The sequence below is a fragment of the Arvicanthis niloticus genome, chromosome 8 (assembly GCF_011762505.2).
Source record: "Arvicanthis niloticus isolate mArvNil1 chromosome 8, mArvNil1.pat.X, whole genome shotgun sequence".
NCBI classification, from domain to species: Eukaryota; Metazoa; Chordata; class Mammalia; order Rodentia; family Muridae; genus Arvicanthis; species Arvicanthis niloticus.
Genome location: NC_047665.1, coordinates 60,001,792 through 60,028,140, shown reverse-complemented (window position 1 = coordinate 60,028,140; position 26,349 = coordinate 60,001,792). Strand labels below are relative to the sequence as shown.

The window sequence follows — 26,349 nt, the reverse complement described above, 5'->3', positions numbered from 1 at the left end:
CAATTAACTAGAATTTCCTTCTTCAACTGACTTTTAGCCTCCTAACTGCAAGGTAGTTAAGATGGAACAGCTGGGTAACTTTCATTTTTAAATATTGCCTTTCTGGAGGAGTCGGGTCCCAGTTTATAATCACTTGACAATGCATCAAAAATGAATTATTAGATCAAAACCATACCCAAGCATTTCCTCCTAATTCTAACCTGTTTTTACCCCTTGCCAAGCCATTACCAACTACTTTTGAAATTATCTTACTGAAGCTGGATAACTGAAGACAAATCTTGACAATTCTTGACTTTTATACACGATTTTCATAGATCCTGAATGTATAGAATGAGTTGGCCAGATAGTAAATTTGCGACAAGGTGAACAGAGCCAGACTCCACAACAAACAGGACCACACCAAAAAGCATCCACTACAGAATGAAGCTCCTTGTGTACCTATGTTCTATAAGGCAGAAAGGCTTCATCGACATACACACTTGTAAAATATTTATTTTCTCTTTAATTGCATGTGAATTAGTTAGAGGAAGCTGTAGGGAAGCCCTCTTACTGACTTAAGCCTTCTCAGCAGTTTGTTAAATTCTAGCCTCAAATCCCTTGAGGCAATAGTGGATTCAAAGCAGCTTTTAATCATACTGTAAGGAGGGTGAAGGAGGATGTAAGTAGGTCATAGGGAGAGAATTACAAGTGCATAGGTTATTGCCTTATTCAACAACTACTGTGTAGCATGCTTTTCAAAGCGCGTTTGCTTTTGCCATTTGAAGTTAGAAGCAAAACGAGGGTCAAAAATAAAGGAGAGCCACACTACGTGGAATAGGGTGATGTGAACCAAGCAAAGCTTACAGAGTGGAGCTGGGTTTAAACTCTGGCTAGCAAATACACAGCTAGTGGTTCGGCTGCATAGACACCTGATGGAGAAGCAGCAGGGGAGGCAAAATGTGCGCCCTCCCCCACTTGACAGGTATTCATAAGTCGTCCAATGACAGCATTTATTTCTAATGTCTGTTCAGCTTTCTATAATCACACCACATGCACACTGTCCACTTCTGAAAAATCAACTTAAACATAAAAAATAAAAAGACAGCCACAGAGCTTTGGATGAAAAGCTTCAATTTCTCTTTTTACTGCTTTGGCCAAAAGGGGAAAAAACACCCCCAGAAGAACTCAACAAAGCTCCTTTTTAAATCTCCATATAGCAGTAAGCCATCAGGTATCATGTTTTGGCAGTTAAAATTAACTGGCAGACAGCTTCACTGGGCCACAATTGAACACTCGGGTTCAATGAAGAGCGATTTTTAAAGCCAAGGATCTTATTGAGAGAGCAATGAAAGGGGACTAGGACATTACTGGGGTCTCTCTCTGGTGGACATGAACTAGTTGGTGGTACCACCTTGTGCAGACATCCCTGGGGACCAGGCACAGGAACAATAAAGTTTCCTCGTAGTTTTAGCTCCATTGGAACAAAACCTTAAGCTCGTCTCTGCCCCATCCCCCTACCTCCCTTAATTGTCTCCTTTTTTTTAATCAACTTGCTATTCATTTCCCAAACAAAAGGCAATTCAAGAATTGGAAGCACTTCAAGGGAAAGTTTCTGAATGACCTCATTTTATATGAGGCTTTCCAAGGCAAGCCAGTGTACTGTGCTGTCTCAGCTCCCCTTTCCCTTCTCAGCATCCTATACTGTTTAGTCCAGTGGCCATTGTTTGAGCACTGAATTATCACCAGTGTTAAAAACAACCCTCGATAAGACAGGGTGCTAATAACCACACCTCACATGAGAGTGTGCATTGTTTGAAATGGAAGACTCCTCTTCCTTCCACCCTACTCAGAACCAGAATACATTCCACTGACTATGGAGCTTTCAACTTTTTCTTGTCGTTGTTGTCTTGCAAAATGAATACTTGGATTTGAAACTGACACCTGAGAGGCCATTATTAATATTCATGATAAAAGGAGTTTTATTTTCTTCTGGAGATAACATGACTTGAGACAAATTTCTATCTTTTATTATTCCTAATCTTAGCTTCCCACATAATTGGACCCTTAAAAGCACAGGCCATCAGCAATTAACAAAGATGTGTTAGTGTTGTTCACTGGACTCCAAAAGTCCATTTAAAAAGCATTTCCTGCTTTTTTTACTGGCTACTCAACACAAACCAAAGGCCAAAATATCTTCTCTTTATCACACTTTAGAATTCAAATTTTATTAACATAAAATTCGTTTCAGTTAAAGAAACAAACAAAAAAAAAAAAAAACAAACAAAGAAAAGCAAGCCCAGTGTGCTCAGAGCCATTTGGAGCAAGATATGTAGGCCCTAATATGGGATTTTTCCATCATTTCCAGACAATAAACTTGAAATCTACATGAATTTTAAGTATCTGAGAGAGTATCTGACTTTGTGGGCATGTGTTTATACTTAGCTCATTCCAGTTTCACTAGCAACTTTAAAAAATAAATAATGGCTTTTAAAAAAAATGGATTTTAAACAACCTCAAACAAGTCCTCTAGCAATACATTATAAATACAGCTTTTGTGCTTAAGGGTTATCATTTAAGAATACACGTATCGCTAATCATAAATTTAAAACTATCACCTCTGTTCTCCCCATATTGAGTTCATCTTTAACACATCCCTACAACTACATAGGTAAAATGTAAAACCCAGGAAGATAGTTACTAAAGAGTTACTTTCCTTTTTTAAGAGGATATTATTCTATCTTCCTAGAGAACAGTTTCTACTGACGTTTTGCAATCATATGTTGTTGTTAGGTTTTTTTTTTTTTTTTAATTGTTTTTAATAGAGCCAAAAACCAGCATGGTTAATTTGTCTTCCTTCTGAAGAGGCCCTTCAACGGAAGCTTCTGCTTTGAATACCTACCTTCGAACTGGAAAATGAGATGCCCCACCAGGGCTGTCAGGAGCTTCCATTCCAAGGGAAGAGAACCTTAATACTCTGGGTCTTTCAGAGCCAGAGCCCAGCCATCGCCTGGTTTCCCCCGCTAACCTGACCATTCCCTTTTCTCCTTTCTCCATTACCCGACTCCTGCAGCCTTTAATTTTTCTTGCTCTGCCTTCTCTTCCTTTCTCTGCCCCACCCACCACTTTTTCTTTCTCTCTTTCAAATGGGAGCCAGACAATGTCTCACTCACCCTCCTCTACAGCTGTGTGTCTGAGGCAGGGTGGGTGGCTACCAAAGTGAAGAGAGGAGTTGGCCGAGGGTTACTTATTTCTACCAGAAATCAAATGTCACTTGCCTTGACCAAGGCTGGTTTCTGAAGTAGCAACAGCTGTCTCTATAGGGAGCGGCAGGATTTCTTTCCAGACGTTGCCAGAAGGAAGGTGGGGGAGGATGGGAGACTGTGTACCACAAAGCAAGAAGATAAGATGTGAACATTTCAAAGAAGTCTGGGAAAAGGGTGAGGAGAAGAAAAAGGCTTCCCTGTCTAGGATGGAGATTCGCACATGGACAGCATTGGAGGGAATGGGGGCAGCCTTTGAAGGAATGTTCCAGAACCCTTTTGGAAGTTGCTGAGATTTTTCAGATGATACAGGAGCCCTTATTTGGTGCCAGACTGGCGGCAGGAACAAAATTTATACTTATCAGAGTGACGTTTCTAATTCCCTTGCAATCCACCCATCAACACCCTAACCCATCAAATGTTTCCCCTAATCCACAGAAAGTTATCTGACTCTCTCCCAAGTTGTCAGATTTTAAAAGGGAGAAATTGCTGCTTGACAAAACACAACAGCTGAGCAGCAACAGCTGGGAGGGCCCCGTTGCCTGCGTAACTCGAGGTCCCCGAGAGAGCAGGAACAGGTGGGCGTGGGATAAAAAGGATGGACAAATGGATGTGGTAAGCTTTCGGCCTGGGGTTGACTGAGGCAGATCTTATCTGGAATCAGAATTTCCAATGAAATCAGTTTCATTTGTCTGAAGCGATTTTCTCTTTTTGTTTGTTTGTTTGTTTTTGTTTTGTTTTGTTTATGAGCAAATACAACTGGAAGAAGAGTGAGGATTAAGAGACTAAAGGTTGGGTTTCTGTAAAATAAAGCGCTTACTTCCAGTGATGACTGATTCCCACCAAAGAGATTTGGGCTCCTAAGGCCAGGAAACATCTGCCTTCGAGTTTACAGGTCAGACCTTTAGGGCAAAGGATACTTTCGAACTGAGTGAAAAGATCATGAGATTTCAAAACCAAACCTGTTGGTTTCTGAGTTTCATTTTGTCAAAGAGTTGACTGACACCTGGACAAGTCATTTACTATTCTGATTAATCAGCTGGACCTTTGTCTTACCTGTGGTCGTTAGTAGTTAGTAGAGAAGAATGGCTCACAATTCAAAGCTTGCCATGATCCTCAGATAAGACATATGATGTCCTAGCCTAGTGATTACTACAGCCGTTATATAACAGCTATTAAAGTGCCACGTAGGTTGAAAAGATATCAAGGTATTGAGATCAGGAAAAGTTCCCCCTATAATAATAGCTCAAATATGAAACTACTTTTATTCTATAAGAGAAGTTTTTGAAGATCCCACATGCCTATTTAAATTTGCTTTTGATGCTAATTCCTACTAAGTCTGTTAAAGAAAATTTTCTTTCTTCCTCATAGATCTTCATGGAAATTTTGCCATTTCATGGATGTCGGCTAACTATCCATATACTTTCTTCTTATCTCTGTTGTCCAGTGTAGAGCTGCTACCCATTCCCTAAGTCTCTCAATTCTCTCTTAAGAGTAACAGCCATGTTTTGCCCTGTTTTATAGGACTATGGCAAGGAGAGGGAGAGATGAGACCTTGGAGCTAAGGATGGCGAGTGGCTGCAGCTTGGGAGTTTGTTTTGCTTGCTTTTAATAACAAGGATAGACATCTTCTTTACCCCCTGCCTTATTTCTACCTTGCACATCCTTCATGGCCAATCTCTGTGTTCGTCAGTGTGTGTTTTACCACTGATCCTTCTCCAGACACAAGTTTTTTTTTTTTCTCCCCATGAGTCTTGGAGCTATTTGATGGCCAAGCAATGTCTTTTATTGAAGACTTTTGATTGTTGTTTGATTGGTTATGATTGCAATATGACATTTTTTTAGAATTAACATTTTAAATCATGGAGCTTTAAAATTCTCTATTGTTCTTTCCAGCATCAGTTTCTTCTGCTTTGTATCTTAAAGTCTAAGAGAAATGAGGCATGGAATACTTTTTTTTTTTTTTTTTTTTTTTTTTTTTTTTTTTTTTTTTTTTTAGACTTCTTGAATGCCAAGTGTAGTTGGTATAGTCCTATAAATCCCATGCATGGAAAGCTGAGGCAGAAGGATATGGACTTTGAGACCAGCATGGGCTGTATATGGACATCCTGTCTAACACTAAAACAAAGACCTTATGAACTCTAAGGTAAACAAGTGAGAACACTGAAACTGTGATGTTTCAATTTCCTTCCTTATTCCCTTAATCCTTCCTCCTTAACTGCTGGTCTTTATTTCTTCTGGCTCATAAATCCTACGTGCTTCCAAAAATTGACACTGGAAAATAAGTAAAGTTAAAGAAACTGTGATTCAGGAAGAATAGAACAGCTAAAACCACTAGCTGTGACCAGCATCTTGGTGAGCCCTTGAGTGGGTGGTCCACTGATGAATGAACCAATGGCAAAAGAAAGAAGCACCTGCCAATCAAAGGGCAAGGTGGAAAGGCTGCGACATAGGTTTTAAGATGGCAAATACCTGGCTCAGTGGTTAAGATCAGGAACTACTCCTGCAGAGAACCAGAGTTTGGTTCCCAGCACCCTATTTGTGTGGCTTACAACCACCTGTAACTCCAGCTCCCAGGTATCCAATACATAATCACACGTCTGTATCTCCATAACTCTCTCACATGAACATACCTAGACCTAGATACACCAGAGTCATAATTAAAAACAATACAAGCAATTACTTTTTAAAATGGCAAACATCACTGGGCCTGGTGGCATACCCCTGTGATCCCAGCTACTCCAGAGATTGAGTCGAGAGGATCAGGCCTGAGCTACAGAGTGAGTTCAGGGCCATCCTTGGCAACTTAGTGAGATTCTGTCTCACAGGGTTATGGTGGTGGAGTGTACACATTGTTAGTGTTCAGTGGTAGAACCTTTAACTAACATATTCAAAATGCTATATTCAATTCACAGTGACAGAGAAAAATGAGAGCAAATATTAAAATGTTACATTTGCCACTGCCCAGGGAAGGAATTTAGCTGAGCCTTGAGTTATAGTCTTTTTTACTATGATCTCTATGACTGTAGTTATGTGACTTTATTATTTTCAGTCTCAGCTTTTCCATATTTAAACTGGGAACAACTATCATGACCACTTTGATATTTATGAGAATTACATCAGATGATATGACTATAAGCACTTAATGTAATGCCAACAAAAGAGTAATTGTGACTAAGTCCTAACTGTATTCTTTCTATAATAACATCCCATCCCCCAATCTTTGTCAGAAACCAAAAATGGCAGTTGAGAAAAAAGACAACCTTAATCTTCTAGAATTAACGTTTCAGTGATATGGCTAAAGTCTGAAGCCTAACCCAGATAGAAGAGATGGGTACTGTTTATGAAGAAAGGGGGATGTTCTGGGGCCTGAGATGGTATTCAAAGAGCAAGGGATAAACAGTGTAGGACCTGTGGCTCTTATTCTGACCAAGATGGATGGCTTTCCAGGAAGGTGAAAAACATAGTTGGGTTTATACACAGAGATCACTCACTTCCCTGATAGAAGCCAGCCTCACTGCTACCCAGAATCCTTACTGATGCAACAGTGAGCTTTCTCAAGATGCAGATTTTAAAAAAGAAAATCCATGAATCTCAAAAGTGTGTCAGCCGTTTTCAGACTCCTCCTTGCTACCACAACAAACTTTGTGGAATGGAGTAAGTTTACAGGCAAATTCTGATATTTTACTTTTTCTTGTTCCGTGGAGGCTGATAGTTATGCTTTATAAACTCCAGAGATTCATCCTGACCCCGTGTAGCCAGTGATGAGCAGATCAACCTGTAGTGAGTGGGCTGGAACACTAGAAGCTCAAGCTGCCCTCATGATACATGTCACTCTGGTCCATCCTCCCCGAGCAGTTGTCATTTCCTGTTGACTTAATTTTGGCAGACAAGGAAATGTGCTAGGGCGGGTCACAAGAAGAAAACTGTGGAAAAGATGAGCTCACCCATACGTGATAATCGATAGTTTCTAACCATGACTTTCTCTGATGTCTAAGGGTGTACTGGGGAACAAAGTAGACCTTATATCACGTGGCAACTTTGAGTTGAGTGGAACCCAACACACACACACAAACATACACATGCACACACAAACATACACACAGACATTCACACACATACACACAAACATACACATGCACACACAAACATACACACACACATTCACATACATACACACAAACATACACATGCACACATACAAACACACATATGCACACACACATAGATGTACACACATGCACACACACACAAACACACACATAGAGTTCCCCTTTGTTGTTTGTGCTGTGTGATTGCAAAGCCACCCCAGCTTTTTGACACTTTATTTCCGCTCTGAGCTGGCTACAACCTAACCCTTCACATCCTCTTACGCTCACACCACCTTTCTTTTCTCTAACAGCCTCTTCCTAAAGTCAGCTGAGCAAAATGCCACAAAATTATAATTGATTTCATACCATCACAACTCGTTTTCTCTACAGACTAAAAGAAGTCACCACCGTATCTCGAAAAACTAGCGAGTCCAATAATTAAAGAGGCAAGCTGTAGTTTCAGGAAATAAGGAAGAAGTGTCCCTTGCTTGGCCACCGAGTCCCTCGGGAATTATCAAAATAAAGGAATTCGGTAAAGGCTGGAAGACTTGATTCAAGAGGACATGACTGTCACTAATGGGAATTGAACTAGGTACAGTACTAAGAAGGGTAGAACATGGCACAGGGCAGAGTGGCTGCTAGGCAAACCCATTCTGTTCATACTTTCACACGGATAGCTACAAAACAATAAGGTTGGCCCTCCTAATTTCATCACCAGCCTAATGATAAAAAATCAAGTTGTGTTTTTTGTTTTACAAAAGCTAGTGCTATCTTCCTCACGAAATGTGCTCCTTTTCTATTCGTTTTCCCTCTATCAACCTAGGGGCTTCCAGGGCTTCGAGCAATGAACTTTCCATCAGCTACATTTTCACCTAATTAACCCCCCTGATTACAATAATTAGTATTGATTCACTCTTTGAATGACTTCCCAGGTACTGAAGCACAATCCACAGTTGCTATAAAGTTCTAGATATGAATATTAGTCAAACGCTCTTTGTCATCTTTCCAGCCCCCCAAGGATATCTTGTAATTTTATCCAGTCACAAAAAAAAAAAAAAAAAAAAAAAAAAAAAAAATCCAATAAAGAAATGTTTGTCAGGTTCCATCCTTGCAAAGAAAAGAATTTTTAATATGTGGGAGGTTATGGATCTTGGTCTGTGGTCTGCTGAACACGTTTATGTAAATATTCCCGAGGCTTCTGCATAAAGGGGCTTGGGGTGCAGTTGTTAGTCTCTAGTGAAAGAGACCATTTTACCAGTTTGAATCTCTGCCTATGCCTTTTCTTCAGGTCTCAGGTTAGAATTAAATCTTGTTTCTATGTTTGTGTGGGTCGCCGTCCTGAAAAATCATTGCACATGGAGTGAATAGTATGGAGCAGACTACATTATCCTGTTACTTTTGTAGAAATAAAAGCAGGCAAGTTTACCAACTCCCAGCAATATACTTTTTCTATGAGCAGAGAGAAAAACACATTGTTGTATATACTGGATGCTGGAATTGCATGGTGGGTGGGAGAGAGGTATGGGACCACAAAATCTGGAAACTGGTGATGTATCAAAGCACCAGAGAAGAGGGGACAAGTGAAATTCCCCCTGTGTCCAGCCTAATGATAAGCAATCAGAAATTTAAGTGAATAGATCACAGTTAAATAATTACCAATTTAGGGGAAAAAAATTCAACGCAGTGGTCTCCGAGTGACTTCTTTATTTAAATGAGTTCCTGACAAGCATCTAGCAAGCATGGAAGACTGCTTTTCTCTTAGACGACCACACACACACACACACACACACAGAGAGAGAGAGAGAGAGAGAGAGAGAGAGAGAGAGAGAGAGAGAGAGAGATTTGCAACCTGTGTTTTAGAATGGAATTTTTTTTCCCATGAAAGCAGAACTGGGTTGTGTTGGTAACAGTTGGTTAGCCTTGGATATGAAGCCTTACCCATTACCTTTTATGAGCTCATCCTAAAAGCAATTATTGGTATACCCAAAGCAAGGAGCAGTTCAGATCCCATTGGAACGGAGAGAACATAACAAGCATGCCTTTAAAACCCACTCTATTCACAATGGATAACTTAGAGAATATTATTGTACCGCACACGTATGCTTTGGGTGTACCTAAGCTCTGGAAATATCACTGGTAGGAAATCTCAACTTGCAAAGGCAATTCTGGTAGCCGATAACATTTAGGTAAATAATTCTACATTAAGTATTTAATAATATTTCAACTTCAGTTGAAAAAAATTAAAATTTGTCTCTGAATCTAAGGAATACCTGGTTTTTCATAATTCTGTTTTTATAAATAATACATACATCTCCTTCTTTATTGAACATCCCCAATTTGAACCAAACTCTACCAGAAAATATTTGAAACCAATTTTATCTTTTATTTTATTCATTGAAATAACCCCCCTTTTGCTTCTCATATTAGGCTCTGGGTTTTGGTCTATGAACTCACTTAATACATATCACATAATATTGCTCTGGCACAAACAGTTCATTAAGCAAAACCACTAAAACATTATAAATATATATTCTTCATGGACGTCAACATTAAAAAGAGGATTTTCTTATAAATAAATTACTTATTATTTTAATTTCAGTTCTTTTACATCTAATGTGGAATTAAAATGGTTTCAATGTTTGAGAAGTTTAAATCAGATTTTTCCATGTTGTCTCTTACAGTATTTTTACCTTAGAAACCAATGTTTACCTTATAAAATGAAGGGCATCTGAATACATGTGAAATATTTGCCTTGCATAGAAATGCAGTTTGTAAGAATATAAACAGGAAGTCAAAGATATTCCATTGAAACCTTTCATGTAACAAAGTAACAGAACAATAGTTGGTGATCAAAATTGTAAAGGCAAAAGTTCTTATTCTTTGGTTTCTAGACTGCTTATCTGTGGATGCTAAACGGGAAGCTAAAAACAGGAATGCTGATTACTTAAGAATTAAGCATGCCCTTCTTAACTTCTCTTTTATGCTACAGTCCCCGAGTCCACAAAAAGGGCACATTTAAAAACCCTCGGCGGTAAGTACAGTAGAAGCAGGTCTGATCAACAAGGCATTTGCCACAATGATAATAGTATTACAAGCATCCTCAATCAATAAGTTTTCTTTCTGTAGTTAACGGAGAGGCAAGCCATAAATCTCTAACTTAATCCAGCCAACAGAACTGCAAAAATGTAAAAAGCTCCGAGAACGGCAGATAATAAATTTTTAAAAGCATAAAACCACAAATAAGCAGACCCAAAGCTCTTCCTTCTGATAGTCCACACAAACAAGATTACAGGAGATAAAAGGGGGTGTTGGGGGAAAAAACAAAACAAAACAGAAAAACCAGCCCCAGACATGCATTAAGCTAGTTTGACAGCTCCATTGTTCCACCGGTCCCATTGTCAGACCCAAAGATGTATTCAGTGCTACAATGTCTGCTAGCAAATAAACAAAAGACTGCATTTTTAAAAGCAGGATGCCAATTCTATCATAATTCTCTCTCCGCTTCCCAAAAGGTCAGCTGTGCCTCCTTCTTGGTCTAAGATAGAACCCCAACACCCATGCAGGAAGCAGGTATCTGCTTTCCCACACAAGAGGACCCAGGACGCCATGCATGAACAGAGGTCTCCAAACAGGTACACATTTTGGCAAGCAGGATAAAGTGATCCAAACCTGAAAACACGAGAGGACTATTTAGGTGGCTAAGTCCAGATTAGAGTGGTATTTGGAACGCAAGTCTAATATGGAGTCTCCTCAGCTCCTTTTTCGGTGATTATTCCATGCAGAGTGCATAATAATGAAAGAGGCTTAGACATTGCAAAGGAAAAGACGAACCAACAGCCAGATTCGGAACCCTTAAAACATCCACTGGCTGCTCATAGGTAGCGGGGAGCAAATGCATGGTCTGCTTTCAAAAGACAACTAGTACACATACAACTCCCTCACAACAGTCCGCCTTTCTCTCCCTGGCTCTCTCTCTCTCCCTCCCAATCTCTTGGTCTCAATTTCATTTCCCTCTCTCTGTTTAGATCCTCTTTTTTCTCTCTCTCTTTCTCTTCTAAGATAAGAAAGCTGCTTGATTCGGGGCAAGATTAGCGTCTCGACCAGCTCTCAGAACTAGAAAAGCCTACATTAAAAACAAAGGACCCAACAACATACCTTAAAGGCAGCTCCTCATTTCTCATAGTAACAGCGGATTTGGGACAGCGCATGCTTTCTACACTGATAGTCTCAACAAAAGCCAGTTCAGAAGTGCGCTCAAACATCAATGCCACAGTCGCTATTCACTAATGCGCCCCCTCTCCACTCTCTCTCTCTCTCTCTCTCTCTCTCTCTCTCTCTCTCTCTCTCTCTCTCTCTCTCAATCCACTCTTCTCTCAAATGCTGAATAGTACAGAAAAGGGCTCCTGCAGACTCACTAGGAAGAAATAATCCTCTCCGACAAGTTATGTTAGCTAGGCATGTTTTTGCACTGGTGTGCTCTGTCTTCTAGAAAGAGCTTGTTTGCATGCATTCAAGCCTGGCGTCGGTTCTCCTAATTACCATCTTAAAAACTGGAAAGATTTTAAGCAACTCACTGACATATGATTTCATATATATATATATATATATATATATATATATATATATATATGCAAAACCAATCTCACAGCACAGTTCACTATCAACTATCAGCAAAGCATCCCAGAGGACTGAGATTTGAACAGGTCAGTGTGCTCAAAAGGATTTTTGCCTCTCTTTTCTGGGACACTGCATTCACAGTTGGATTCATCTGTTCCTCTCCTCTTGTCCTTAGAAAGAGTGACAAGGTCAAGACCCTTAGCCCCACCCTGGACCATAGATGCAGAGAACAGAGGCTAAGAGACTCGGAAGTGTTTTAACTCTGTGTACGCCAGACTTCTTAGAAATTAAGAGCTTCATTCACCAGAATCCGGGTATCAAAGCAGCAGGCGTCACAAAGATTGCTTGGTCACACTGAATACCTAATTGACAGATACAGCAGCTTCATTCCCAAAAGGCTAATGAGTGGCTTTTTTTTTTCCAAAACAAGAAAATTTGCTACTCTGCTTCACTATATTCTTGGGGCTTTGAACATAAAGTTGACCAGAGAAATACACATTCCCCTTTCTGTTTCTTGGCGTAGGAATAATTAGGAAGTCAAACAGTAAGTTAAGCGCCCGTGCACATGCACGCACATGCACGCACACGCGCGCGCACACACACACACACACCACAAGAAAAGACAAAATGCTACAGACTGAACACGAAGTTATCCAAAAGGGCAAGTTCAGACACCACTCCAGGTGTGCATACTGACCTTGGAGGTTGAGAACACCCTCAGTTTCTATGGAATAACCTAGAACATTTCAAAACAGACCTGAGTCAACAAATACTGGTGTGAATCCTGAATATTCACCCCATCCTACATCGGTGTGGAGTATATCTATCTATCTTTCCTGGTAAAACTCTAGACTTGAAATATAACTGAGAATAGGAGTGAAGTAAGTGTTGCAGGACTTTGTTTTTCTCAGTATTTGAAGACCTTAAATAATAGTCCCAATATCCTGCAAGATCTCTGACTTTTGAACTTGGCCTTATCCACAGTAGGGATGTGGAGATCTGGGGAGGGCATAGTGGTAAGAGTTCCTCAGGCTTTGCTTTGCAGTAATCTTGATTAGTGCATCCATTAGACTATGGAAATAAATGAAAGGTTAGCCAACGACCATTCCCATTTCTACATATCAATTAGACATGGCGAACCACTTGACAAAGATCAGCTCCTGAAACAAGAGCCTCATCTTAAGGACAACTCTATCATCACATATCTTTGCTTTATTACACTATATGAAAATCACCAAGTGAACATATGAAAATGACCTTGCCAGGGAATGCTACTGTATGAAATCCAACATGCTCCTTTGAAGTGGGAAAAGAATCATGTAAATGAACTTGAAACCAGAGAGACCTTGGGGAAATGGAGTGTGACCCTCTTCCCCATGTGGCTTGTGCCAAACGTCAGGGCAGAAGGTTCTTGACCTCCCTGTAGCTCTCTTTGCCCTGTAGTTAAATGGAGCCACCAACTGATAATTTATTTTAAAGCACATGAAGAGCCTGTGAAACTGGGTGTGTTTGGTCAGTGCAAATATTCATAAAAAGTGGAATGGTCACATGGACATCTGCCATGAGTTTGTCTAACAGGAGAGCATAGAGCTATAAGGCTCAGGCTGCTGCCATGATAGTCCACACAGCTCTTCCTGCATTTCAATGAATTATGGGTCCATAGTAGTAGTAGCCAGAACTGAACCAAACCACTAAATCCTTTGTACCTATCCAATTCCTTTTTAGTCTTGAGACCTAAATAATGAGGGCACTACTGAGGTAAGGGCTTATTACTTGTCCCAGTTCTCCTACGATGACAGACCGAGGACCTTATGCCCTCCAGCTGCACGTGCTGAATGTGGGATTGTAGAATAATCGAATAGAACATGTGTGCTACTTGTAATATTTGCATACGGTATAGAAAGTTTGTGACTTCAGGTGTACACTGAATTAACCTCTGTTCATTCTTACACATCCAATAGACCATTTTTCCTCTTCGTTTGAGTCCTCTTATTGAACATTGAACCAATGCGTATCTGTTAAGGAATGAATTCCCTTTTAATCTTTGAAATGGGGGAGGGGAGGATCATATTATTTTTCAAGATATGCACTTTTCTTCACAAATATGAAAAAATGCTCCCACTTTAGGCATGGGTTGGCATAGATGACAACTCAGAAATGTTCCTTTCACACTACTGTGCTCTAAATTTCAAGGTCTCTTTGCATTTAGCCATCCCACAGCATTGACAGAAGAAGCATAATGTCACACTCTCACCTAAAAAGTTCAAGTGACTTGCCTATAGAACTGCAGTAATGACCAAGCTGGGGAACTCTGTCTAGTGTACCCTTGACATAGAGCTTGGCTGCTAGACACACTGGGCAGGGCAGGGCCTTTAAAAATGTTAGTGTAATGTATCTGATACTTTCTTAATGTGATAGTAGCAGCCTGAGAGGATGGATGGTAAGTTAATGAAAACTTGGTTAAAAGGTTACTCCTCTGATACCAGTTTTACATTCAATTCATTTCAAACTTTATTACAATTGAAGATTAAAGCCACACAGACTAAGTACTCTTGAGGGCAAATTATTATTTGGGTCATCAACAATAGTTAATTTTAATAGTCTTGATTATTAAATTAGGTTTGTAGAGGAAATTTGTTTGAAAGAATTATAGCAGCAATTAGCAGGGAACAGCAACAAAAATATAAACTGTCTCAGTGTCCTCTATATTCAAAGAGACATTTTTCACTTCATAAATTAAACCTTTAGCTAAGAATGCAAACTTGGTGAAGGACAAAGTAGGAAAGTGTTGTGATGTGAGATTATTGCTTAGGATGAGAATCAGCCAGCTTCTTGATCATTCTTGATTTGAATTTCCTAAAAGTTTTTTTTTTTTGAAAGGTAAATTATATGTGAGTTTATTTCTGTCACAATTTCCAGAATCAGAAGCTACATTTTCACATGCCATATTAATGACGCCAACTGTTTTCCACTTTCTGTGCCTTGTCTTTGCATTTTGACATTTACATTGCAGAAGTAATAAAAAGGTACCATTTCAAGAGGAATGCATAATATAGAGAGTGCCGAGGATGTAGGGTCTCTGCAGAATTAAATTCTTCTTTGATGAAAGGTGGCACACTGCAAAACCCTATCCTACCTCCGGATCCACATCCTCAAAGGACAGTGTTGAAATTCAAGAGGCACCAAGAATACTAAATTTATTTGTTTGCCTGTTTCAAGTGTTAACAATTGGTTATTCCTGGTGTATACCTGAAGGAATATAAGCCTGTGTCCTACAAAGATACTTGTACACACAAATCCATTGTGCTACTTTTCACAGTAGTCAGGACACAGAACTATGCTATATGCCCATCAACAGATGGATGCATAAAGGAAGTGTGGTATATGCATACAATGGAGCTTTACTTAGTTGTAAAGAAATTCAAAATGATGTTATTTGCAAGAAAATGGATGAAACTAGAGGTCACCCTGTTAACTGAAATAAGCCACACTTACACTAATATTCCACTTTTTTCTCTCATCTCCTGAATCTGGATTCAAAATATGTGTAAGTGCATGTAACACACACAGAAAAGATGAGAGTATAATGGTTAGGAGATGAAAAGGAAACAATAGTGCAAGGTATGGTTTGAATGGGGCAGGAGGATAAATAACTTGCAAGAATAACCCTAATGCCCCTTAAGATGGAAGTGTTATGTTTATCAATAAATACATGTACATAATAAACCATGAAGTACTTGGGACTCCTAGAAGTCTCTTGAAAAGAGGTACTAGGTAAATCTAAGAGGAGGTATTATAAGCTAATAATGATAGCTTGCTGTAAATGAATGCAACCATCAAACCTGTGTCCAATGAGGACAAAATGGAGATTTCTCATTCAAATCAACAACCATAAGTATCCTAGTTGATAAAATAACTGGTTGTGACCTTTTGACACTTAGCAGACAACACTTTCTCAACTGAACAGTCATTTTTGGCTAAATGATTTACCAAGGGTGAGCCCTCGGGCAGATCCCAGGGAAAATGTCTTTGAGCTAGGTGGTGGTAGCATTTGCATGGAAAATGTGCCAAGCATATTCTTGCTATTTGTATCACACCCATTTATTTATGTGTGTGTGCACATGTTCATGTGTGCACATGCAGTATACTTATAGAAGTCAGAGGACAATGTTGGTTCTCCCCTTCCACGATGTAGGTCCCAGAGTTCAAACGCAGGTCACCAGGCTTGGCTGCTATTCTCTTACCCACTAGCCATCTTGCCTGGGCTATATTTGCTATTTTTAAGAGAGAGACATATGCATAAACAACTGCATTTCTGCGTGTTCTAACAGCCAGTTTCAGAGGCACTATGCAAAGCCATCACTATCCATGCACCGAAAAGGGCATGCAGATTTCACTGCATGTAGGGAAGGCCTCCCTTTTAGTGGCCTCCATTCTAGCAAATCCCAAGAATCAGGCTGCACAGCATGAGGGAAGTGCATCATTGGGGCTGACCAGAACTTCTTTTCAGAAGACTGAGACCAAGATGGCAATTCATGTGAGGAAAAAAAAAAAATGAAAGAGAAACTAGGATGGTCTGGGGAGGTGATGGGAGAAATACTTTTCCTTTTGTGGTACCTTCTGAAGTTGTGTTATTTATTATTTTTTCCTTCTATCCGAACTTAAGATGCTTGGAATCAGGAAGACACTCATTTGATTGCCACTATAGAATATGGTGGAGCATTAGCTGGACACTATAGATTCATGTTCAGTGACCATGGTTTTCTGCATAGCATCCTTCTGATACATTTTCTACTCTCACTGGCTGGTTGTTATTTTATATTATTTCTAAAAGTCTTATCAAACCCTATAGAAAGTAACCACTGAGTCATTAGGGAAGAACCTGATGGGTCCAGAAGATGGGGGATGGAGGATGGGGGATCCTGGTCCTAACTTTAAGGACTTTCATTCACCTAGAGATCAAATGGTAAGCTTGTCTTTTTCATATTTGTTTGAACTATATTTTTATTATATCTAATTTACTTCATGTCTGTGCGTGAACCTGTGCTTGTAGGTATGAGTGTGTGCCTACCACAGCACATAAGTGGAGATCAGAGGAAACCTGTGAGAGTTAGTTCTCTTTTCCCACTATGTGAGGCTCAGAGATCCGACTCAGGTCTGCAGGTACCTTTACCTCCTGAGCCTTTTTCTCCAACCCATAGCTCTGTAACTTTAAAAACAACTATAAAGAGGTAAAACTGAGTGTTTCTTTCATGCTTTCTATAAATGTGGATGTTTGGGACTTGATAAAGTACAGGCTTGTGGAATTAAATGAGACTTTCAGGATCAGGAACAGTGGGAGAGGAAGGGTAGTTTGGGTAATATCTATGTAAAAAGCCAGAGTCCTATAGGCAAGAAAGAACCGGAAGTTAGACTGGTTTTTTCCTTCTTTCTTGGTTCCAAATGTGAGTCTGCTGTATGCGACCAACTCTCTAGTTGTGACCCAGCACCAAGTGTTGGCCTCAGTTCGTTTCTCTCAGTGCATCATGTATGCTAGCACCTTCTCATGTCCCTGAGTTCTGTAGCAGCTTACGTTCTTACCTGTCCTTCCTGCTTTTGCAAATACAACACACGGTTACACTTCACATACATTTCCTGAAATCAGTTCCTCATGGCTTTGCATTTGATGCTGCTTCAAGTCGCAGGGACAGACATGTAATGCTTTGAGTTCTTTCATTATCATTATACATATTAGTATAGTTAAGGTATAGATAGTAAACATCCTAAGAACACTGTTAAGTCATACTTCAAAAGAACATTCTCGACAAGTAGAGGCACAGAAGTAATAGAGATAGGTCAGAGAGGAGAGGCGTTAGAAGCTGAGTGAGGAAGGATACTGCATTTCATGCTGGAAAGCTTGGCAGTGAGAAGGCACAGAAAGTTCTGTGCTCTAGAGAACTCTGTTTCTAGTGTAGAGTCTGAACCAAGATTGGGGTGGAGAAAGTAGCAGAGGGGAGTCGCTGTACAGATAAGAATGGGCAAGCCTTTGAGGGAGATTCTTTATAAATTGGCTACTGTTTATTTGCTGGTCTGTGCAAGATGTTCCACTGAAGATCAGATCACTAAATTCAGTAAATACAAAGTATCGTACTACACATATTAAGGGACCTTGTGCTTTGGAGATTAGAAAAAAAAAACCAGAGATAACAAGCCTAATAAACAGCGAAGGTGGGAGTGAAGCCTAGTTGTTTTCACTGTTCTGTTTCTACTTACTACAGAGAGAAGGCTCATACATCCCTGAGTGGCAGAACCATTTGGGCAGCTGAATAGGTGGGAAGAACACAACAGAAGAGTTGACAATAACAATGATGTTTTCTGCATGGACCATTTGGCAAAAGATGCTATTGCTGACTGAAAAGGATGGATACCACACACACACACACACACACACACACACACACACACACACACAGACACACACAGACACACACTGAAAACCATGGTAAATGAGGAAGCTACTTTGATTCTTTGGGAACACATTACTGACTTCAGTATGTGAACAGGCAGATCTGAGTTGAACAGGCAGTTGGCAACATAGCTGTGGGTGAGATCAGCCAGGAAAAGAAATGAGAATGAAATATGAAGAACTGGGTTAAGACCAGAATCCCAAGGGAATTGACAATTAAGGATGAGGCAAAGGAGGATGCTTCAGTGTAAAAGAGCTGAATGCATTGCAGAGATGCCTAGACCTAGCTGGAGGAAGAAAATGCATTCACAAAAAGTTATTTGTTAGCTTGCCCTAAGTGATGACAGAAATTAGGTTTTTGGATGCTAGAAAACAAGGCAGTGCATCTTAAAGGATCCTTAAAAGAAGGATTTTAAAAGCTATCTAGAACAATAACCAGAAGCAAACCCACTTTTACCTGGGAGCAGGGTACTTCTGTGTCCACGAACTTGCTGAGAAAGGAGGAACAGCAGTGAGCAGAGGCACACCCTCTGGGTCAAAGGAAAAGTCTAGCTTGACTAGACTCTAAGTAAACACTCAGATACTTGCCCTGATTACTGAGATAAGTAGGAATGTGCTGAGCTCTTCTCCACCATCTCATGCAGTACATAAATAAAAATAGCCAACCTGCAGGGTCTGAGAGAGGAGGCTGACTCCCACCTTCAGGAGAGGAGAACAATTATGTATAACTAAGACATAGGCTTCTAACAGGCATATTTTCGTATTCTCCCAAAAAAATCAACAGCAAAAAAATAGTTCTTGAAGGCTTCTGTCATTTTTTTTCTCATAAAGATTTCAAAAGTCAAAGGAATAATAAACTCCAAACTTAGATAAAACTTTCTATGTCACTCATAAAGTTTAAAATATTGTATCAATAAAGAAAAGTGCCTGTAGGTGTACAGCTCACCAAATATTGATGAACTGAGTATCCACAGGCAATCAGCACTCAGATTAAAAACAGCTTGGTGACTAGGGATGTAGCTCAGCGGTAGAGGACCTTCTCAGCATCTGCAAGGCCCTAGATTTCATCACCAGAATTTCAAAACACCATATCAAACCAAACCAAACCCTTGTGTCTATTTTTGTTTCTGTAACCAAAGCATGATTTGTTGACTATAAATAGAAATGGTCTAGAACGTAAAGACTGCCAGAGACGATGAGGACATTTTGAACAATTCTTTCTCCAGAATGTGCCCAATTCCCACCATCTGTAGTCACTATAAATCTAAGGTATCTTTTGATTACTTGCTAGTCTCTTGGGCTCTGATCATCCTATGCATTTGAACCAGAGTTATTGATCATCAAACTATGGTCATAACAGTCTCCAGATAAAAAGTCAACAGAACTTCAAACTACCTGCCCCCTTTCATGCAGTTCAACCCATGTAAGATCCACCTATACCCAAAAGATCACCACCTAGAGTGTAGAGTATCCACTCATCCATCAGGTGTTTACATCTGGTATATTATGCATATATATTGAGAACAACACCTCAATGGCAAAAGATGCACAAAGATTCTGTAATACAATCTTTTTTTTTTAAGTCAAAATTTGTGGTGACTAAACAACTCTTTCTCTGAAAGACCACAGTATTGGCTTTCTAAAACTGAATTGCATTATGGGGTATTCAGAAGTAAGACTAGACACAGCTTCTGTCTTTGAGGAACTGATAATCAAGTTGGAAGAAGACAAATTTTAGGTGAGTTGAACTATATGGTATCTTATACTGTGAAGTTTTATGATCTATAAGAGTTCCAAGGGACGGCATATTTTAAGAGTCAGTGCAAGTAGACGAGTGTGTAAGAAAAATGTAGTGTACACACACAAAGAAGAGTTCCATCCCCTGTGAAGGATGAAGTGATGCCATTTTTGAGAAAACAGATGGAGCTGGAGCTCATAGTATCAAGTAAAACAAGCTAGACCTAGAAAGACCAATAGCAATTATACTCTTATATGCATAATATTGATCTAAATATATTTACATACATATATAATGATATCAATGTAGAAAGGGGAGTATATTTGGGGAGAAATGGTCTAAAGCAAGAGAAAAAGCAACAAGAGAGGGTATGAAAGACAAAAATAAATACCATACATTTTCTTTGATATAGATTGAAACACTAATACTTGTATATTATGACATATAAGGCAGATATTTTCTGTGAGGAAGGGAACCAGTAGGGGTTGGGAAGGAAGAATGAAGAGGTGTGTGTATGGGGGTGTGTGAATATGAGCAAACTACAATGGCATATATGATGGAAATGTCATCATAGGCATATCATTTTCCATACAAACTAAAAATAAGTTAAATTTTACTAGAAAATTTACTAGAAAACTAGAAATTTATAAATAATAAATAAGCAAAAAACAAAAGGAGAAAGAGGGAAGTGTTAGCTAAACAAGCAGAGGCCTTGGGATAATCTTGTAGGGAATGCTTTCAATTGATTGGGCCATGGGTAGAGGCAGTGAGAATCCCACTCAGAGGCGACAAGTTCGAATGTAGAGGAGACCCTGAAAGCAACCCCAAGAAAATCAGCGTGGGCAGCCAGAGGCTGAAAATCACATATACAAATACTTGCAAAACCAAGGCCACACTGTGGCTCCTGTACACTGGAAAAAGGAATCTGTATTTGATTTACTAAAGATGGATACTCCATAGAACTTCTGGGTCAGCAAATGACAAAATTTTCTGAATAAGACAAAGAAGTGAAAAAGTAGATTGGGCAACTGGTATCTTAGAAATACAGCATACTAGCCTCAAAGAAGCATAAGAATTCTTGAAGAGGAAAAAAAAATATATCTAGAATGTGATTGTGGTGAGGTAAAAGAGAAGCCAGCTAGCATGGATGTAATAAAACATTCTGGTGTCTCAATCACTATTTTACCAATGACAACCCTCAGTATGTTCTGTTCTCTAGCTATAAAAACTACCTAGATGCCTATATTAGTCAGCTGGGCTGCTATAACAAAATACCACAGACCAGTGCCTTAAACTATAGAAATGAAATACACAGAGTTCCAGAGGCTGAAAGTCAAGGTCGAGATGTCGGCATGGTTGGTTGCTTCTGAGCATCTCTCGTCCATTGTGGTAGCATCTTCCCTAGGCCATTCCTCTGCTTACAGGGCCAGCAGTCCCCTTGGGTTGAAGACCCACATTTATTATTTCGGTAAGCTTAATTATCCCTTAGGAGTGCTCTCTACACACAATCTGAGCTACAGGAAGTTTCAACTTCCTTACATCTATCATCTACCTATTGACTCCACCCATTCCATGTCTTTGGTTGCCTACATGCCGATGGAGATACGCCTCTTCTGAAACATTTCACAGCACTAACTCTACACATTGAACAGACTGCTCTTGCACCAGTTTCACGCTTCAGTGTCCTAATTTGTGTGGAAGATTGGATTACTTTGGTGATTTTTCATGCTCTACCCCTATCATGTGACCTTATAGTGCACTAGAGTAGGTAAGCTACATGCATTCATTCTACTGGCAGTGAGCTTGACAATGAGATCTGCTTCAGGTATTAAACACAAGTGAAATTTTCCGGTGTAGAAAGGGTCTATTAGGTGTTGTGGCCTATCATGATAAAAACTCATACCAGAGAATCTGCTGCCTTTCCCACATGAACCCCAGAACATACGCAAAAAGGAGATCTGGGCCTGCTCTGTAACAGGAGCCAAGCACAGCTGACTCATAGCCTGAAAGAGAACCATCCACCCTCGATGCACCACACTACCCTTGATCCTCAAGCTTGCAGATGGAAGAATAGGTATTTCCTGATGCAGGTCACCCCAGTGTGGAAGTCTCTGTGTGCAGCTTGCTGTGGTAATTGATGAGTCAACTCATTCTCTTGAATGTACCACAGTTGGTGTATGCTTCTTCAGAACAGAGATGCTGACAACCTACACAATTTCAGTGCTTGCAGGGGTAATTAATAAACAATAGATGCCCAGTACATACTGCACAATAGTACAAATGAACACATTAACTGAGGATGTGCAATGAAGAGAGGTGTGGCAGAGCCATGGTTTAGGAAAGAAACGGGTACATGTATGGGATGGAAATGGAATGTGAGCTGGTAGCCAGCATCGTTTTAATGCCAAACAACCAAGGGATTGAGAAGTGATTTGCAAGGAGGATGAAGGATTTGAAACTTGCCTGGGCATCTGGGCATACCTATGTAGTAAGACGCTGTCCCCAGAAACCGAAAATAGTCATCACCAACAATAACCAAACAACAACAAAAGTTTACATTAATAAAAACTGAGAAGAAGAAAAACCAAAAGGCAACAAAGCATGACTTGCCTTTTATATTCAGATGATCATAGACTAGAAATACAGCTCAGTTGGTACCCGGTTTATCTAGTATACACAAAGCCCTGGGCTCTATCTTCATCACTGAACATGGTGGCGTACAACTGCAGTCCTTGTTCTGTTCTTGGAAGGCAGAGGCAAGAGGATCAGAAGTTTAAGGTCATCCTTGATATGTAGCAAGTTTGAGACCAAATATGTACATATATTTGTGTGTGTGTGTGTGTGTGTGTGTGTGTGTGTGTACACTCAGGTTATCAAAAGTTCCATGTTGCAGAAGCAACATGTGACAAGCACACGGGATACAATTACGGCACCCCAGCTACTGAAGTAGTCATTTGGGGATACTTCCTTTTGCCTATCCAGCCTTTAGAATGGTTGCCATTTTTGTTTGTAGTCATGTGTAATATTGGGGAAACAAAGGACAAAAGGAATGACACTCCTCCTCCGAAGAATTCAAGATAATGAAACTATATGAAAATAAAACTATATATCCTCCCATCAAACATACCTTGCTTCTAGGTATCCTTTTCATTTGATCTAGACAATCTATCTCCTGTGATCTGCTGATGGTTTTGTTTCTGACAAACAGGTATGATACCACATCTGAGCCTTTGGAGAGCCTTTGGTCATCAGCAGTCTATGCCTCTGTCCTCCTCAACCTTCACATTAAGGGATACCCCAACAGGGACACTTGTCACATTCCCTTAATACATGTGTCATTAGCCTATCGTTAGAATGGCTTCTTAGAAGACAGCTTGAAGAACTCCAACTTCATCAGCTGTCTTCAGCTGAGCTTTATAAATTTTTGCCTTGCACTGAACAGATAACACACACATGTACAATGTACATACACATACAAAACCAATCATACTTATATGTTTTCACTATGTTTGGGAAAACAAAGAAATGGTATATAGCCTGTGTGCTGTTAATCATAACCCAAGATTAAAGCTGCTCTTTAATGCATTCAAAAGTTATAGCTGCCAAACTCATGCTCTCGCTAAGCTCTGTACTTCAATAGGAATATTTTATAGGAAAAACACACATGCACTCGTCCATACACACAACACACAGAAAACAACACATGTATACACATAGAGACTGTAAGCATTAGAATATGTTTCGTTTTCATGTCTACCAATTAAGCCCAATGGCAGAACACCTGCGAAATCACTAGGGTGATGCAAAGCTGCAGAGAACACAAACTGCTTCCAAACGCTACCTACACTGTGCTGACACAAGCAGAGAAGCATGTGTTGGAGCACTGACTGGTGAACAATTTACTGAGTCCCACTTCTAAGCTGTTACAGACTAGAACAAATCTTATCTTGTCGCAATTATTTACACGGAAGTTTTCCGAAGAGCCCTTCCTCCCTCAGCTTATATTTAGCATCCTGCTACAAATGGAACTTATGAACACATTATACTGAATTCCCACTGAGCATACAATATTATATCACTAAAACTTTACTATTACAATGCTCTTAATTTAGATGCCATTAATACAGGTTTGGTGACGATTTGTACATAGGACATGAATTCTTTCTAAAAACAATGTTTGTTGCTCTTAATGATAATAAAAGCAATTTATGTTCATAGTGTTGCTTTGAAATGCCAATAAATATAAAAGAAGTAATTGTAATCATCTCTATCAAACTAGAAAAGGGACTATTTGACTTTTGCTATATTTCTTTCTAGGCATTTCAATGCATATATTTCATCTTTTTAAATATAAAATTGGCATAGTATTGATTGATTAAAAGTCTTTTCTTTTTAATTGACATGTATACGTGTATCTGTGTTGGGGGGTTGTGCACATAAATGCAGTGCACATGGGGATCACGAGAGGGTGTTAAGTCACATAGAATTGAATTTATGTGCAGTTTTGAGAACTCCAATATGGGTCTTCTGCTCCTGGGTTGTCTGCCAGAGGATTATGTGCTGCTAAGTTCTGAGTCATGCTTTTTCATTTCATTGATATCTTGTAACTTGTTTATCTTTTTCTTAAAGTGAATTATTAAAGTGCTTTCTAAATTTTTACACATGCATCACTGAGATGAAAAGTCTATTTAAATATTTATTTATTTTATTCAGTGTGTGTGTGTGTTTGTATGTATGGGGGGAACTATAAGAGACTGTGCATGTATAAATCACCTATGTGTGAACACTTGTAGAAGGAAAGGTCATGGGGTCCCTAGAGCTGTACTTACAGGTGGTTGTGAGTGCCCAGTGTTGGTGCTGAAAACCAAAATCTGGTCCTCTAAAGAGCAGCAAGTGGTTTGAACCACTGAGCCTTCTCGCCAACAAAGAAAATGCTTAAGACAGCAGTTCTCAATATGTGGCAACCCTTCTGACAAACCTCTATGTCTGAAAATATTTACATTACAACGTATAACAATAACAAAGTTATAGTTATGAAGTAGCAATGAAAATAATTTTATGGTTTGGGGTTGTCACACATGAGGAACTATATCAAGGGGTCACAGCTTCAAGGAGGTTGAGAACCACTGTCTTAAACACTAATATTGGTAGGCATGTCTCATTTTCTTTGGCGAGAACTATTTTAGGCTTAAACATACATTTCCAAACTGCATTGCTGAAAATTTACACTTGCTGACACACCCTCTCCAGTATAATTCATGCCTTGCTGGTCTCTGAAGCACACTATTATTTAATTTTACATTTGCAAGTATGATGAGTGAAAACATATTACTTTACTGTTTTATTTGCATTTCTTTGAATATTAGTGAAAGTGAACATTTCCCCCAATGGCATTGTCATTTGTCTACCTTTATGGCAAGTTTATGTATCTCAGCCATAAACCAGAGATTTTTAAATGGAGTTGTAGCAATTTGATACATAGCTTTGCTGTAGGTTCTATGACAGGACTTTAAAATTAATTTCTAATTCATTTACTTTATCATATAAATAAAGATTGTGCTTATTTTATTTTTGTACAAAAATGGCATGCCCTGAAATATTAGTATTTACCTTTATATTTTGTTGGTTTTTATTTTGTCATTTGATTCATATACAGTTAATTTTGACGCTTGAGATAAGATGAAGTTGCAACGTGAGTTTCCCTTCTTTCCTACATATGCCTTTTTGGCAGTATTGTTTATTGTATGACCCATTTCTTACTGGTTTTGAAGATAAGAAATATGTCTTTATTTATTAGATTCCATGCTTCTGAATCCACCTGCCATTTCTTATGTTTAAATATGAGAGTTTAGTACTGTTTTATAACATCTGATTACCCCATCGCTCTCTCCTTTCAAAGGAAGTATAAATCATTTTCTCTATTTGAAATAACTCTACTATATTGTTTTCTTGCAGGCTGAGTCTGGGATTTGGGGAGGGCCTGCGTATGCTATGCAAACATTCTAGCACTGACACACACCCCTGGTCATTCTTCCAGGCTTTTGATTGGCATTTGTTGTGAGAGGAAAAGTAGCACCTTCATAGTTCTTGTTTTTTACATCTAGAAGAATATATAGACACTAAGTCTACTAAAATTTCAGTGTCTTCTCTCTTAGGAAAGGAAATATTTACTTCAAATAGTTTCCATATTAGGGAAGTCATTGCTTAAAGTACTTGTAT

At 39.3% G+C, this 26,349-nt stretch overlaps 1 protein-coding gene across 11 annotated transcripts in view; it reads right to left on the bottom strand.

The window, feature by feature from the left end:
• The window catches only part of Celf2 (CUGBP Elav-like family member 2), an 810,622-nt gene that overhangs the window by 308,509 nt on the left and 475,764 nt on the right, over nucleotides 1–26,349 (bottom strand). For 3 of the 11 annotated variants that reach the window (XM_076939439.1, XM_076939438.1, XM_076939441.1), the window contains exon 1: nucleotides 11,486–11,623. The exons of 4 other annotated variants lie outside the window; for them this stretch is intronic. In XM_076939439.1, the coding sequence (XP_076795554.1) occupies nucleotides 11,486–11,592 (107 nt within the window). In that variant the 5' untranslated portion in view covers nucleotides 11,593–11,623. Of the gene's footprint in view, nucleotides 1–10,999; nucleotides 11,187–11,485; nucleotides 11,624–26,349 lie in introns of those variants that run through there. 4 more of the 11 variants (XM_076939434.1, XM_076939433.1, XM_076939435.1 and 1 more) reach the window with 2 other exon arrangements.